The sequence below is a fragment of the Girardinichthys multiradiatus genome, chromosome 9, assembly GCF_021462225.1.
Source record: "Girardinichthys multiradiatus isolate DD_20200921_A chromosome 9, DD_fGirMul_XY1, whole genome shotgun sequence".
Taxonomy (NCBI): Eukaryota; Metazoa; Chordata; class Actinopteri; order Cyprinodontiformes; family Goodeidae; genus Girardinichthys; species Girardinichthys multiradiatus.
Window position 1 is genome coordinate 11211752 of NC_061802.1, and position 16806 is coordinate 11228557.

The 16806-nt window shown below is 39.6% G+C and overlaps 1 protein-coding gene across 1 annotated transcript; it reads left to right on the forward strand.

Annotated features, from left to right (window-relative positions):
* Positions 1-654: 654 nt before the first annotated feature.
* On the forward strand, positions 655-16518 carry abhd8b (abhydrolase domain containing 8b). Its single transcript, XM_047375484.1, has 5 exons — positions 655-791; positions 8257-9060; positions 9387-9557; positions 11396-11612; positions 13240-16518. Exons 2-5 carry the CDS (start codon positions 8267-8269, stop codon positions 13468-13470), a joined length of 1413 nt encoding a protein of 470 aa, XP_047231440.1. The 5' UTR covers positions 655-791; positions 8257-8266; the 3' UTR covers positions 13471-16518.
* Positions 16519-16806: the final 288 nt, after the last annotated feature.

Sequence of the window (16806 nt, forward strand, 5' to 3'; positions counted from 1 at the left end):
CCCTGCCACTTGCTGGTCCATATTCCACCTGATTAGACCTTTTAGTTCAGTGGACATTTCTCCTCCCTGCCTCTGTATTTATACTCACTGGTTTTTGCTGCTCATCACTGGATCCTCCTGTTTACTACCTGCTCCATGTGAGTATACCTGCCAGGGTTTCTGGTCTTCAACTCACCATGAAGCGTGACTCATCATGACTAATTAATCTAATAAAGGCTCCCTGTTTGCATGTTGCACCATATGACAATCACAGGGTATCACAAAGGACAAACAACCATGCACTCACACACTCACTCATACCTAAGGGCAAGTAGAAAGCAATCGCCCAAACCCAGGATTCTCTTGCGCCATCTCGTGCAGCCCATATTTTAACAGATTTTCTCAAAAAAGCAAGTTTCCTCTAAAGAACAGATTGAACTGCTGTCTTTCCTCCATTTTACCAGCAGGGGGCAGCTCTTCACAAGGACCAGAAGATGATGGATTTGAACCCCCCAGACACAGACGGGGAGCTCTGGAGCGTTTCCAGCCGCCTCCACTGATGTCCCAGTATGATACTGAAGGACTGGAGCTCCTCTCTGATATTTGAATCTACTTCTAGCCCATAGAAACCATGTTGTCAGCTGGCACCTACTGGCCGGCCGCCATGTGGCTCCCCACAGGCCAACGAAATCCAGATAAATAAGATTATTGGATTGGCTACAACAGATTATAGCTCTCCTTCGATGCTTCATAAGAAAACGGCACCAGTTTGATCATAGGGGGGGGGGTTATGAGATAGAGCCCTGATAAAGGTAAGTTTCTGCTTCACATTTGGTGTAATTCTTGTTTTTAGATTAATATGTTTAGTTTAGATTGTTTAAATATTTAGTTTGAACTCTACAGAATGGTTCCTGCATACACACCAAACAGAGCTGCAGCTCTGACAGACAAGCGGATTATTTTATTGTTTCTTATTTTATTGTTCTTCATTATTTTTAGCTTTAGAGTGGTAAAAGGTTCCGGAAAAAGTGAGCATTGTGTTCATGGGTTTTACTGTTTCATGTGAATAAATGATATAAATGAATAAATAACATAAGCAGCAAAAAACACTGCAGCTGAATTTAAAATGTATTTATTTCTCAGTTTATAACATCCTTTTATTCTAAAATTGCGTCAGTTTAACTGTTATGTATTATCAAAGTTTTGCTGATAGTACATTAGACGTTATTATTCTAGTTTTTTTAAAGTGTCAAAATAAATGATGCATTTATGAACTTTAATTAAATTAAAATTTAAACCAATTCAAACAGGGTGAAATATTCACTTACATTATCAATATGACATCAACTGTGTTGCAGTATGGTGATGAATTTAATTAATTAAATTAACATCTAAATTTGTTTACTGTACACACAAACTACTACTGTAAATGGTAATATAGCACTGTTTATTTTCAACTTTCCCTAATATAGCAAGCAGGTGTATTAGCTGAAGTGACCTTTAATAAAACCCTATTAGGCATTTATAAATCAGGTCTACATCAACAGTGAGTTTGTAGTTGTTTCACTCTCATGTTGCAGTCGCTGCTGTTATTGTGTGTAACGTGTAATGTTATGTCATAATCTTACATCCAAATCTCAGTAAAACACATGAGGATCACTGCATTGTTTATTAAATATTTATATGCTCAGCATCAGAATGTAGATGGATCACCAAAGTAAAAAAAAATAACTGTGAAATGTGTCCTTTTTTTTCTATTCTTCTATTTCTATTATGGGTGCATAAGTTAGATTATTATTTGAACTGATGGTAATGTGTTGATTGCATCAAACGATATTATACACTTTAAAAAAGATCTGGTTCAGAATCGAGCAAAAATACATCTGCAGTAGCCTACTGTAAGCAGCTGACAAGTTAAACTCTATTAATTAGCCTCACTCTATGAACAATCTTAACTATTCTGTCTCAAGGATTAAGTCTTTTCACTTTCCAGTAAATTACACATTTAAAGAAAGAAAGAAAGCAATTATATTTCTCAGAATTAACAGAATTAGCAACTATACTTGCTACTGTTCAATCAATGAATAAATTGAAAAACCATCAGGGTCTAATTAATCTAATTAAGAACTAATTGATTATAAATTGTACTAAACGTGTTCTGTTCTACAGCGAATTCTACGCCTAAAAGGGAAAGTTTTATGAAAAAGAAACTGAATATTAAAATTATTATTCAAGCTAATTAAATATTTTACCTTTATTGAAGGTTTACTCTTGGGAGTTTAATGTAGGGATTTCATGCACTAAAATTCAGAGTTGTATTACTTAAGCTTAATTGAATCGGAGAGCTTGGGACAGAAATAAAAAAGAGGAGTTTGAAGTTTTGGAACCACTTCTTGGGTCCGTCAGCTTCTGAGATCAAATCTGCCATGTAGCAACCATAGTGCTGGAATCAGGCTGTTGTGATACACTTGGAACCAACTTGGACTTGGTTTATATGGTTCCCGCAGTTTCTCAGCTCAGCTGTAAGGGAAACCTAAGCACCAAAGCTGTGGTTCTGTCAGAAAAGGTCCATTAGCCTGAACTGATTCAGTTCTATGGATATCCTGGGTGGTTCCTCACTTCTTCATCTCGCTGAGCTGGCCCACATGACATAAAAATGAGTTGATTGTAGCGAAGAATATGAAGTAAAACAATTACATATTGCAACTAAATCTTTCATGTTGATCAGAATTGGTTCATACTTGGCTGGGTTTTTTGGCATTTTGCTGGTTCTGTGGTTCCTCTTGACCCACTGAGCGTCTCAGAAGTCAGCTGCCTCAGGAACTAGCAGTTTCTGGGGAAGGCCAGATCAGCCAATCCCCTCTCTGGGGTTCCAAAACATCAACAACTCAAAGCTACAGATCAAACCTGGGAGAACGTTGTTGTTTAATGGTTGTTCTTGTTTTAATCTTATCTGCTCCTATTTTATTAATATAAATTTTTGTGACATCTATGTTTTATTTACAACCTCGGTGAGGTGACTGTACACCAGGTTTTATGAGCTGTAAATTGAGTGATTTATATACATGGTGCATGAATACATCAGACAGAGTTTAGTTTTCCACTTATTTGATTGGATTTCATTTTTTCGGGTTGTGGGTGGCTGAAGGATGTGGTGACCAGGTAAAATGGTTGGGAGGTTTTTTGGTTGTTTCCAGATTTGCTGCCCTCTTACAGCATAATTAGGCGCCCATGTCCATAAATTATCTGTGCGTCTTTATGTTGCCCTCTGATTGACCTGTCCAGGGTGTACCCTGCCTCTCACCAAATTACAGCTGGCGATGGTCACCAGACCCCTGCAGCCCTGCAAGGTATAGCTGTTGAAGCAGGGATAGACAATGAATGGATGGTTGGATTATTAGCAGATATATAAAAATAAGATCATTCATATTAGAAGGAATTTAGCATATATTTGCAGACCGTTTAACAACACACTTTGAACAAAAGACTTTAAAGTCATACATTACACTAACACAGGATGCCACCTATATGGGATAAGAGGTTGTTTTGACCAATCTAAACGGGGGCATTTGGAGATTTTAGAGAAGGCAGTTTTTGCAGGTGAAAGGTCAGATGTGGAGTGTTCTGCTCACATGTAACAAACCAATCAGTGTAATCCTGTTTACTTTGATAAAAAAGCTCAAAGGTAGCCTTTTCCTGTCTATGGTGTGGCTTTTGGGTCCAGTTTGCGTGACCCAGTCACTGTTTCTCAAGAGAAACTGTGTCCACTAGGAAATGATAACATCTGATTTTGAGAGTTTAAATTTAGGTGTCAAACAAAAAATACGAATAGAAATTAAATGTATTTGTTTAAGGTCAGAAAGAAAAGGTTTATATGCAACAGCTTAATTCTCAAGATAATAAGGGTGTTAAACCCTGAAATGATCTTTAAGCTTTGATCTAGCCAAGAAAAATACAGTTCAGTTTATATTATAGTTAGATATGATCGATTTATTATGGAAAACAAGTGTGTTTGTTATTTGCAATATCTTAAAGTTATGTCAGGAGTTTCTAAAGAATGACTTTCCAGCCATTTCAGCTGTCGTTATGATTTTGTTTGGCCCAAGGGTGCAATTAAAGAAGAATGGGGCAAGTGTGGCCTGCCAGCGCAGGCGGTTGTTGCAAATAGACACTTTGTAACATTTTTATGGCAAGAAATTCACAGACAAATTAAAATGTTCTTAAGATAGAAAATGTGGAAAGCAAAGTATTTTTCTTTAATTAACCACTTCTTTGCTTTCATTTTGAAGAAACATCCAGCGACTGTTTTCAGGAGGACTGACCCATATCCTGTTGTTACTGAAAATAGACCAAAAAAAAAAAAGAAATCCAAAAAATAATAGAGCCTAAAGGTTGTAGGAATTTTTTTTTTTTTCGATAAGGCAAACTTGCTAAACTCTTTTAATGTTTTGCATAATCCTTTTTCCACAAAAATTAGACCACCTTGTCTGTCTCATTAAAATAGTGTTTGTTTAGTGCATTTATTGTTTGTGCTAGGAAAAATGGAAAATGAATTAAACATTAAAGAGTTAACAGTTCAGATACTTCCAGTAGTTGCAGTGAAGGAGTGTGGGACTTCACTGTTTCATCTTTCATTAACAAATAGTCACCAAGACACAGTTTGCTAACCTAAAGACACACATAGACAGTAGAATTTAACACCTTATAGTTCATGTCTGATAAATGTTTCTTGTTTTCCTCTTAATCATAGTAAAATGTGTCTTGTTTTCCTTTTATTCATAGTAATACAACCTACTTGGCCTACTCTGTTCAGCTCTCACCACACTGCTCAATAACCCTGTGCAGACTGTGAATCTGCAGCTATAGGCAGAGATCAGATGAAATCAGCCAGCAAAGCAACGAGGCTGCAACCCATTGTGTCTCTAATCTCCAAATAAAAGGAGCAGCAGCAGATAATGTAGTGCAAGATCAGAGAAAAATGCAGCAACTGAAACAGCAGCAGCAGCAGCAGGTGTGACTGTTTTTCGTCAGGACGAGATAGACAGATTTGTTGTTTGTACTCAGAGAGAGTTTAATCCCCTTCAACAGGGAGGGGAGCAACAGGAAGGTAAGATAATGCCACCAGCAGAGAGACCATACCTGGCTGCTGTGCTGTTTCTGTGGCTGATGAACAATTGAAACTGAAGCTGTGGCTACATGTGTTTCACAAAAGACCTGAACTGCACTGGGTGCATGATTCTTGGGGTATTTATCAACAAACTAGTAGTAAACTAGTAAATAAATTTAAAAACAAGCTGCTAAAACTCATTTGGACTGTGTGATTGTTTCTTGAATTGTTAGTGGGATTACCAATTCTCACCCCAGAGTCATAACAGTTTCAGTTTACCATTTGATTGTGTTAATATTCTTTGTATAAACTGAAACATTAAGTTAAGGTAGTAGTCAAATGATCCAGAGTCCTTTAAAACCATAGAGAAGTACTGGGTTTTTCCCTGTGGGTGTGACTGGCCCTTCAGCAAACTGCACTGCCTCAGAGGGATCACCTAGTGGACAGCTTTAACTCAGGGAGCTATAACTGTCTGCAGCTATTTATATCCCCAAATGCTGCCGTAAGAAACGATGCTCAGAAAATCACAAGGGCTTCAGTTGTAAACAGGTGCCCGAGTGTAAAAGCACAAAGCTTTTTCCATTACACACACAAATATGTTTACATGTAACATTATAACAACAATATATTAAGTAATATTTCTTTTTGCACATTTTGTCTCATTACAGCAACTGTAATGTGTTTTATTGAAGATTTATGTAATTAGACCAACACAAAGTGTTGCATAGGTGTCTAGTGGGAGGAAAATAAACCATGTTTCCCTGTTAAATCATTGTTTTAAAGGAAACTCTGGGGTGTATCTATATTCAGCCATTCTGAGTCAATACATTCATTTACAGGCGCAAGGCTGTTGGGCTGTGTCTCTGCCAGCTTTAACCACCTATTTCTGCCCCTTTGTCATTGCAAACGGGCAAAAAGAGCTCAAGCTCAGTCAGATTGGATGGAGAGATGAACAGCTAGTTTCAAGTCTTGCCATAGATTCTTAAATAGATTTCGGTCTGGGCTTTGACTGGGCCATTCCAACACATGAATATGGTTTCATCTAAATCATCAGAATTAGAAGAATTATTTTAATTAGATGTCTCCAATAACTGTGCAAATAGATTGAGGTTGCTATATGCTGTATGATGGACTGCCTTATTCATTTCAATACCAGTTTTGATGTAAACTTTACACCTAAGTGTGTTAAATATCAACCAAAGTGACACCCTCAGATCAAAAGAAAATTATTAGAATTGTGTTTGTTTGGTGGGACCCAAATACAGACAGACCAGAAGCAGATAAATGGAATGGAAAACGATTTAATGATGAAAACAGACCTAAAGAAATGGCACAAAGAGAACTGAACATCAAACCGGGGTTAGTGTAATGGAAAGAAATCAACCATGAACCAGCAAACACTAAAGAAAACCAAAACACAGACACCTGTGGATCATGACAAGGATCTTCAGAAACAGTTCAGGAACATCATGGTTCTCAAGCCTGCTGTGAAATGGAAGTGCTGGGGCGCCTGTGTCACTGTTCACTATAAGCAAGTTTTTAGCATGGACTGAATGGTTGCTGACTAAGAAAAAAAGATAATTCTAACATCGAAACCCTCAACCTTCATTGAAATTTGTCGCTGCATATAGACAAGCCAGTCTTTTTCTGGCAAAGGCTTTAGATCGATGGATAAAGATCAAGCATTTTCTCCACAATGACATAAAACATGTTTAGAGGAGTTGTGATTGGGCTTTCAAATTTAAGAGCAATATACTAGCTGAATGTTGGTGGTAGCATAATGATGAGGGTCTTGTTGCTGCCAGTGGTACTGGTGCACAAACTAGCTTCAAGTTCTTTAAATTAACTTTGGATCAACAGCTAGATGTTTGAAATCTTGCAATGGTCTAACAAGAAAATGATCCGAAACACAGATCAAAATGAGTTTTGGAAGAGTTATAACAAGTTAACATTAAACTGAACCCACTCAAGACTGTGGAAATAGTGGTGGACTTTCGGAGAACACCACCCCCATACACCCCCCTCACCATTCTCAACAACACTGTATCGGCCGTGGACCACTTCAGGTTCTTAGGAACCACCATCTCTGAGGACCTGAGATGGTCTTCACACATAGACACTGTTCGAAAGAAGGCCCAGCAGAGACTGTACTTCCTGAGGCAACTCAAGAAGTTCAACCTTCCACAGGAGCTGTTGGTCATCTTCTACACTGCCATCATTCAGTCTGTCCTGTCTTCATCCATCTCAGTGTGGTTTGGCTCATCCACAAAACAGGACAGGTCCAGACTGCAACAAATAATCAGGAATGCAGAGAGAATAATCAGAGCTGACCTTCCCTTCATCCCGGACTTCTACAGGTCTAGGGTCAAGAAAAGAGCTGCCAAAATCTCTGCAGACCCCACACACCCTGAACATAAACTGTTTAGAGTTTTACCTTCAGGCCGCCGCTACAGAGCACTGTTCACTAAAACCAGCCGCCACAGAGACAGTTTCTTCCCCCAGGCTGTTTCTCTGTTGAACATTCAATAGAGTACAAAACAACAGCATACAGATGTTGCAAATGCACCTTTTTTATTAGATATGTGTATATTGCACATTGTAAATTTGTATATTCTGTAATGCAGAATATTGCATTGTACATTGTATATTGTACATTGTAAATTGTAAATTTGTATATTCTGTAATGCAAAAACAGAACAAAAGAACAGTGTACCGGAGGCAAATTCCTTGTTTGTATGTACGAACTTGGCAATAAAGCTGATTCTGATTCTGATTCTGAAGTCTCAACCCAACTACACCTGGATCCAGTGACCTTTGCAAAATGTCTACCCCTCTCTCTCCCCTTATGGAGACGGGGGTGGCTTCCCTGCAAGTTGCTTTGTATTATATGTTTCGGTCTGTTGTCCGTAAGTTTGACTATGTGTGAAATAGGGATTTAAACTTGTTCACCTGATGTTTGGTCTGGTAAAGCCTATGATGTTTAATGTTGTTCTATCATATCATCCTACAAAGAACGATATGAAATGCATGCATAAATCCCCAGATTAATAAAAGTTATTCCCATATTTAGTGTATGTAAACTTCAAACCTGTTTGTTTCCATCCAGGTGCCTGTTGATAGTTTTTTAGTTTCGTAACATTAATGTTTTTCTGTGGCTGTTTTCCATTCAGACTGGCAGCCATGCTGACCAGCTTTATTGAAGGCCTCCTCTGCTGCCTCACCTCCAAACCGGCCAACACTGTGGTTCCCGTGGAAACCTCTGAACCTACAGATGGGTACGAGTTCGTGGAGGTGAAACCAGGCCGTGTACTGCGGGTTCGACACATCATCCCTGACAGACCAGTGGTGGAGGAGCCCTCGCTGGGTGGGATTGTGAGCTGCAAAAGAAAGATCACAGTCTACCGCAACGGACACCTGTTCATTGAGAACTTGGGTGAGAGGGCGAGCGCGGAGTTGAAAACTTGCCAGAACGGAGATACTGAACCCAACAGTACCATGGAGGTTGAACTGACAGACTGTCGTAACTCTTCACCTCCTGTCAGCATCCCTGAGGCCCGGTCAGGGTCTCTCACAGCTGGAAACAATGGGGCATCAGAAACTGGATCAGCAGGAGAGGCACCTGCTGCAGGACAGGCAGAGCAGACCCAGCAACCCCGGAAACGGAGGAGGAAGCCAAAGCGCACTGTGGTGATTGACTGTGAGAGGAGGATTGCAGGCTGTAAAGGAACACATTCAGACGTGGCTCTGTTCTTCATCCACGGGGTGGGGGGGTCACTGGATATCTGGGGGAGCCAGCTGGACTTCTTTTCCCGACTTGGGTACGAGGTGATCGCCCTGGATCTGGCAGGCCACGGAGCAAGCTCGTCTCCACACATAGCTGCAGCGTACACCTTCTACGCCCTGGCTGAGGATATAAGACTAATCTTCAAGAGATATGCAAAGAAGAGGAACATTCTCATAGGACATTCATACGGGTACGCTTCATGTTAGAACGCTTAGATATAATACAGGAGAACAAGACTGTTAATTTATGTAGTTTCAGGATACACTTTATTAAAAACCCATACAAAAACACCTGTTAAACCTCAATATTCCTGGCCAGACATATTTTATCTGACAAACACATACCCTGTTGGACTGATGTGTCTGCATCTCAGATTTGTTCAGCATTTTTGTGTAAAATAAACCTCCAAAAGTACAAATTTCACATTCAACTTCATTCTATTAAAGCAAGTTACCGCGAGATGTTAATGTCTCTCCCACTTTGCATTAAAACCTGCATTCTGCTCCCATTTTCCAGCGTGTCCTTCTGTACGTATCTGGCTCATGATTTTCCAGACCAGATTCACAAGATGGTGATGATCAATGGTGGCGGTCCTACAGCTTTGGAGCCCAGCCTGTGCAGCATCTTCAACCTGCCCACCTGTGTGCTTCACTGCCTATCCCCACTGTTAGCCTGGAGCTTTCTAAAGTAAGACACCTTTCTACTCTGATTAGGGATGTCCAGATCAGGACTTTTGTCCTCAGTACCACTTTGAGTTATTTTTGCATCATTTACATCACAGTTTTAACACAATACCTGCATTTTACACTGCACAGAGTTGCACACTATGCAATGCAATTTACCTGGTTAAGACTGAGGACACACATGGTGACAGTGGAAAAGAAATTTCCCTTTCAACAGGAGTAAACCTCAGATAAAATCTGGTCTAGTTTGAGCAAACGTCTGATCATGGGTTTGAGAAGACAGACTGAATGCAACTATTTGCAGCACAATTCTGTGAAATTATAGTGTTGTGGTAAGTTTTCTTGTCATTTTTAAAACATAGCATATTTCTTCTGACTGGAGGTAACATTAAAGTTTTGGTGTCCAAACCTGAATCTGATAGAGAATCTGTGGAGGGAGCTAAAGATTAGAGTGATGGCTGTTACGGTTTATAGATTAACCAAACCAAAAACCGCAAAACCGGACTACCGGTAACGGCAACTCCAACTAACTCAACCAAAAACAGGCGGTTGTAAGGAGGAGAAGGCAGGGCTTAGGTCATTCCCTTGGGCTTTTATTTCCTGGCCAGCCAGTCAGCTCAGAAAGGACAAAATGATTAAAAAAACTAATTTATAAAACTGGCATTTGGAGCACGTAACAATGGCAAGGAGGCCTTACAACCTCAAGCACTTGGAGCTCATCAGCAAAGATAAATTACAAGAATACCTGTGGGAAAAAAAAACAAAATGCTGGTCAGCAATCATAACAAGGGTTCAATTGCAAAGGTAAAAAACAAAATATTTCACAGTTATAGCTTGATCATATACAGTGATAAACTCAGTCACGTTTTGTCTTTTAGCTGTCACTTATCTGAAACTCTCTCTACAGTGGGTAGCTTTACTTACTGACCTTCAGGGTTAGCAAAGCTTAGCAAACGTATTCTGTTCGGCCATAAAACTCTTGAACTACTGTTTCCTGGGATATCCAAACTGCTAACCTTGCAAGTGATTACTGAACTGCTCTTGTCTTCTGTTTGGCAACACTAGTTGGCACGTTCCATTACAGGATTTTCCAGCTTCAAGTGCAACTGACATAAAATCATAGACAGTGGGCTGACAACGCGTTTTGGGTGACACTTTGTTCAGGAAAGATGCACTTTTGATGCAAAATGTGTGAATGAATCCTAAAACAGAAGCATAAGATCTTGTGAAGGTGTTATCTGAAGCTGAATACAGAGTACCATTAACAACAATCCTCTACTGTCAATCCCATTCAGCGAGGAAGAAGCCATTACTCCGAAATCAACAGTAAAAAACAGATTGCAGTTTCCATATGGACTCAGGTGAAAAGATGGACTAATGCTGAACATCTGAAAAAAGGGAAGTTTACAAACCTAAGAACATCATTCCAAGTGTGAAGTAAAGAGGTGGTAGAATCATGTTGTGGGAGTGATTTGCTGTAACCTGACCTTGTTCTGTCAGGACAAATGGGCCAAAAGTACAGTAAACTGTTGTGAGAAGGTTGTGGAAAGAGATTCAGAACGTTTGACACTGGTCATACTATTTAAAAGGCCATTCTACCAAATACTAAAGAAATATATGTACACTGAACTTGAAGAAAGTAATACATTTTCTGATTACTGTGGTCTGTCACAAGTTAAAATAATTCATTCATCCTAAATCAGGAAATGTTTAGTTTGATTGAATACCAGACTAAACAGAGAATGAGTGGAAAAACACCTATGTGTTTTGTTATACAAGGTATAGAAACATCTGTGTTCATCTGTATTTGTAACTCATAAATCTCTGCTTATGCCTCAACAGGGCTGGCTTTGCTCGGCAGGGTGTCAGGGAGAAGCAGTTGCTGAAAGAGTACAATGCCTTCAATGTGTCGTCATTTGTGTTGCGTGCCATGATGAGCGGTCAGTACTGGCCTGAGGGGGACGAGGTTTATCACGGCGAGCTCACGGTGCCCGTCCTGCTGGTTCACGGCATGCATGACAAGTTTGTCCCTGTAGAAGAGGACCAGCGCATGGCTGAGGTAAGGACCGATCAAGGCTTCACTGCAACTTGAAATTACAAATGCAATTTATGAAAAAACATTGAGCTCCAAGTTAAACACCTGGAAGAATTTAGATGCTTTGTGCTACAGAAGCAGACAAGAGTGCAGATAGTTGCATCATGAGAGGAGAGATGTGTTGCATGCAGTTTCTGTAACACATCCCATGTGAAAACAGTGATGGCAACTTGACACAGAGGTCGCCCTGTAGGCTCATAAAGCAGCATCATAAGCACCAGGAGTTTGATAGAAGTCTCATTATGGGTTGGCATGAGGTAAGTCTGTCATGTCATAGAGTTGCCTATCATGTGGGTGTGCAGGATGAGAAAATCTTTACCATCCAGCATTGAACTGCTAGGACATATGTACAAGCTGTATAAATGCACCCATTTTACCAAGTCTCATGTGCCCCTGTTGTCTGGAAAAGTCTAATGTGTCTAAGGGCATCCTCTGAGTTTGGTGACCTTCACTGTCTATCTGTACTGACTGTTGGTTGCTGCAGAAACTGCCTTTAAAACATTGCTCCACTCATGTTGCCTCCTCTTCTGTCCTCTAGGAGAGTGCCTTATTTAAACCTTGAACTTTTGTCACATTATGGCCACAAACTGCAACTGAAACTTGTACTGAAATTTGATGTGATAGACCAGTTATACTGAGTGGTCAGTTATAATGACCACTCAGTATAACTGGTCTATCACATCAACTGACCACTCAGTCTTTTACATTAGACCCACTTTCACCTAATCACACTGAAAAAACCAATTAGCAGGCCACAGTCACCTCAAGAAAGGCAGTGAACATGTGGAAGAAGGTGTTCTGGTCAAATGAGACTAAAACAGTGGCCTATATGCAAAACCCCTGTGGCAGCTTCATGGTGTGAGGAGGCTTTTTCTTAGCAGATACAGGGAAACTGGAAGAGAGTTGATGAAGGGTTTGATGGAGCTAAATACAGGTCAAATCATGTATCCCTTTGAGAATTTTTGCATTTCATAGATGTTCTCCAATCAGCCTGACTGAGCTTGAGTTGTTTCGCAATGTTCTCTTGAAGTTCAAGGCTTGTTCAAGAGATAGCCCCAAACACACGAGTTGCTGCAACAGGATTTTCTGCACAGCACACTTTTTAGGTTTTTGTTTTGTAAATATTTGGGATAACCATGCATACGTTTTCTTTTACCCTAGAATAAGGTTCTGTTGGTCTAGCACATAAAATCTCAGTAATTACGTGAAGGTTGTGGCTGCATGCACAGATCAAGTCGTTCTGCAAAGTGCTGCACCCAATCTAGATGTTTTAGTTTGCTTTCTTTTGTCATTTGTGAACATCTCTCAATAGTTAGCAAGGACCTAAACACTATTAAAAGGACAGTCAAGCCTGTTGCATTTTCTACTGCATATTTAGCTTCATGAATGAAAAAAGCACCAAAATGAACTGAGCCAATAAAATTGTTTCATCTCACTTCACTTTTATGTGAAAACATAAAATAATAATATACCTCAAACATGTAAAGGTGATTTTTTAAATGTGGCTAATAATGAGCCAAAACATTCCAAGATATCAGGTTTCATGAATAGCATTGACTGTAACTCTTGCTTTTTTTATTGTTTTTGTCAGATTCTTCTAATGGCGTTCCTGAAGGTCTTGGAAGACGGCAGTCACATGGTGATGCTGGAGTGTCCTGAGGCTGTCAACACACTTCTGCATGAATTCTTCCTCTGGGAACCAGCCACCCTTCCACCACCAAAGAAAGAGCCCAAAACCCGTCCAGAAACCGCCAAAGCTCAAACCGACACCTCCATTTCTGAGCCCACCAAGGTCCGGCCAGCAACCGCCAAGCAAACCTAATCAAGCTGACACTGCCAGCAGTTCTGGTTTGGTTTCAGTTAGTGTTTGAAGAAAACAAATCGGGTCAAAAGATTGTTCAAGTCTCGGCTCACATGAGTTTATCCCAAACATTAAACAGAGGTTGATGTGGTTGTGCCTTGAAGTGCTCTGAAAAACTAGAAAACAGAAAACAGGAACAGTGGTGAATAAACACCAAGTGGTGACAGTGATGTTGGCTTTGGAAGTGGCCCCAAGTGCAGACAGACAGGCAGGGAGAAGCATGGTGAGTAAAAGAAAGGTTTTAATAAATAACCAACAAGGAAAAGAAACTTACAACAGGCAGGTGGTAGCAGATGCAGGCATGAACATCAGCAGGCTTGGCATGGCATGAACAAAACAGTTATCAACAGACGTGGCAAGGCAAACAGTCGAAGATCTGAACAGGCTTGGCAAACAGTACACTCCAGCAAGGAGTAAACAGAACAGAAACTATAACTGGAACATGGCACAGGTGAAAACAAGGAGACTGATAGACATGGAGCAGGGGGACTGAATGAAGGTAATTATAGCCAGACTGTGGCAGGGAGTGGTAACTAACTGCAAGGAAACAATGTAACCAAAGGATGTTACAGATGTTACAGAATATAAACTAAAATACTCAATGAACAAAATACAAGAATAAGTAAGAAACTAAACCTAAGCAAAGAACTAATAAAGCAGCACCTAGAGACTACAAACAATCATGAGCAAGATCCAAAACAAAACTTAAAAACCAACAAATCATGACAGATAAACTATGATATGAAACTGGCAGGAGAATCAGTCCGTCCGTCCGTCCGTCCGTCCATCCATCCATCCATCCATTACAGCTGAGGCCTTGGTTCTCCTAAGCATCTCTCACTCCATCCATCACTCATGAACAAGACACCAGGTCACACCAAGATACCTGAACCTCTCCACTCGAGGCAGAGATTAACCCTCAACCAGGATGATGCTGCTGATTGAAAACCGCAGAGCCAGGGTTGGCACTTTTAAAATCAAGCTATGATGCAAACTGCAAGTATTTTCTGGTGTTTAGTTTTTTTGTTGTATTTTTTTAGGTAAACTTTTTTTTACTGCTCAGACTGGTTCAAAAATGTTTTGTAATTGCTAAAAACAAATGTTTTTAAACAATAACTGGACTATCAGAAACAAGTAGAACATTGTCTGTATGACAAAAATAAATGCCTAAATTTTAGAGCTTTGTCTATCAGAATTTCATCAAATGAACAGGAGATTTTAAGCCTCGTCTGGATGGAAATTTGAGGATCCTCTATCTGAGTATTTTTGCACTGTGCACCAGGTGTTTATAAGGATACACTGCTCAAACAAATTAAAAGAACACTGTAAAAACACAGCAGATCTCAACTGGAAAATGAAATCATGCTGGATAACCATACTGATATGGCATGTGTAATGTGTTGGAAATGAAAGGATGCCACAATATTTGATGAAAATTAAAACGATCAACCCACAGAGAGCTTAATCTAAGGTCACCAAGAAATTTAAACTGAAAAAACGATGCGGCAGGCTAGTACTTTTAGTTGAAATGTCATTGCTGCAACTGAAAATGGTACTCAGTAGTTTGGATGCCCCCCAGCTGCTTGTATGCATGTCTGACAACATCAGGGTATGCTCCTTATAAGGTGCTAAGTCTCTCTCTATAATTGTTATTGGGTGCTATAGTCCTCCTCCTGCCCGCAAGGATGCATTATCATCCTTAAAGCAACTTTTGTCCAAATTAAATTATGATGAACTCTTATTGGCCGGAGATTTGAGTTGGGACTGGCTAAATGCGGTTTCTCATGAGTTTAATTCTTTGTGACTATATTAATTTTTTGTAGGTAGCTGGTCAACCTACCTACAAGGCCAAATCCTAAAAGTGCTGATAAGTCCACTTTGATCAATTTAATTCCAACAAATTTTTCTCATAAATTCATCCTTGAGTGTCTTCTGCAATGATCTGAGTGATCATTGTGTTGTTGCTACTTCCAGGAATAGTAATATCCCCAAATGTGCATTATTAGCAAGATGGATTTAAAAATAATTTAACACACTTTTCATCAGGATTTGTTCTCGGTGTGTTGGGGGCAAATAGGTCTGCTGCCAAATGTCAAACTAGCTTGGACATTCTTTAAGAAAAGTTTTGGGAAAATTCTAATTAAACATGTTCCCATCAGGAAATTCAAAGTGAAGGGATGGGATAAAATCCCTGGTTTTCTCCAGAGTTATCAGAAACTAGCCATCAGTGCAAATCGTCAAGGGCCAAAGCAAGAAAATGTGATTCTGCCACTAATTAGTCTATCTTCAGGCAACTAAGAAATAAATGTGCTTCTCTCATCAAAAAGACTAAATCAGAATATTACTCATCAGTCACAACTGAGAACCTCAATAATGCACAGACATTTGGGAAAGTGATTAAGTCTCTATCTGTGAATAAAAGTCTTCAGATTTTTCCAAAATTTGTTCTAAAGTACTTGGTTCCAGTCTATGATAGAGCTGAGATCTTAAATTGCTTTTTTGCATTTAGTATTATCTGTGTCTTTGTTTGACTCTTCAGGAGTAGTCCCTGTGACTCCTTGCCCTCCAATGTTTTCTGGAGACCCTTTTTAGTTTGTTTTACTGTGCAAAAAGTGCATAGGCCTCTCAAAGTGTTAGATCACAGTAAACCCCCTGGAACAGACTTGATACTGCAATCAGGCTTCAGGACAAAGGATGGCACCATCACTGCAGCTACACAAGTAATTCATGATATACTTGCTGCTCTTGATAAAAAGCAGTATTGTGTGTCACACTGTGGACCACACTGTTTTAAAGCATACGCTTCTTTGCTTGAGTCTGTTAGATCATGTAGTTTTCTGGTTCACAAATTATTTGAGTGACAGGATTCAGTGTCTTTAATGTGATGGTCTGTGTTCTGAATTTATGAGTGTCCACAAGGGGGTGCCACATGGTTCAATATTAGGTTGCCTCCTGATCATTATACAGGTCCTTCTCAAAATATTAGCATATTGTGATAAAGTTCATTATTTTCCATAATGTCATGATGAAAATGTAACATGCATATATTTTAGATTCATTGCACACTAACTGAAATATTTCAGGTCTTGTATTGTCTTAATATGGATGATTTTGGCATACAGCTCATGAAAACCCAAAATTCCTATCTCACAAAATTAGCATATCATTAAAAGGGTCTCTAAATGAGCTATGAACCTAATCATCTGAATCAACGAGTTAACTCTAAACACCTGCAAAAGATTCCTGAGGCCTTTAAAACTCCCAGCCTGGTTCATCACTCAAAACCCCAATCATGGG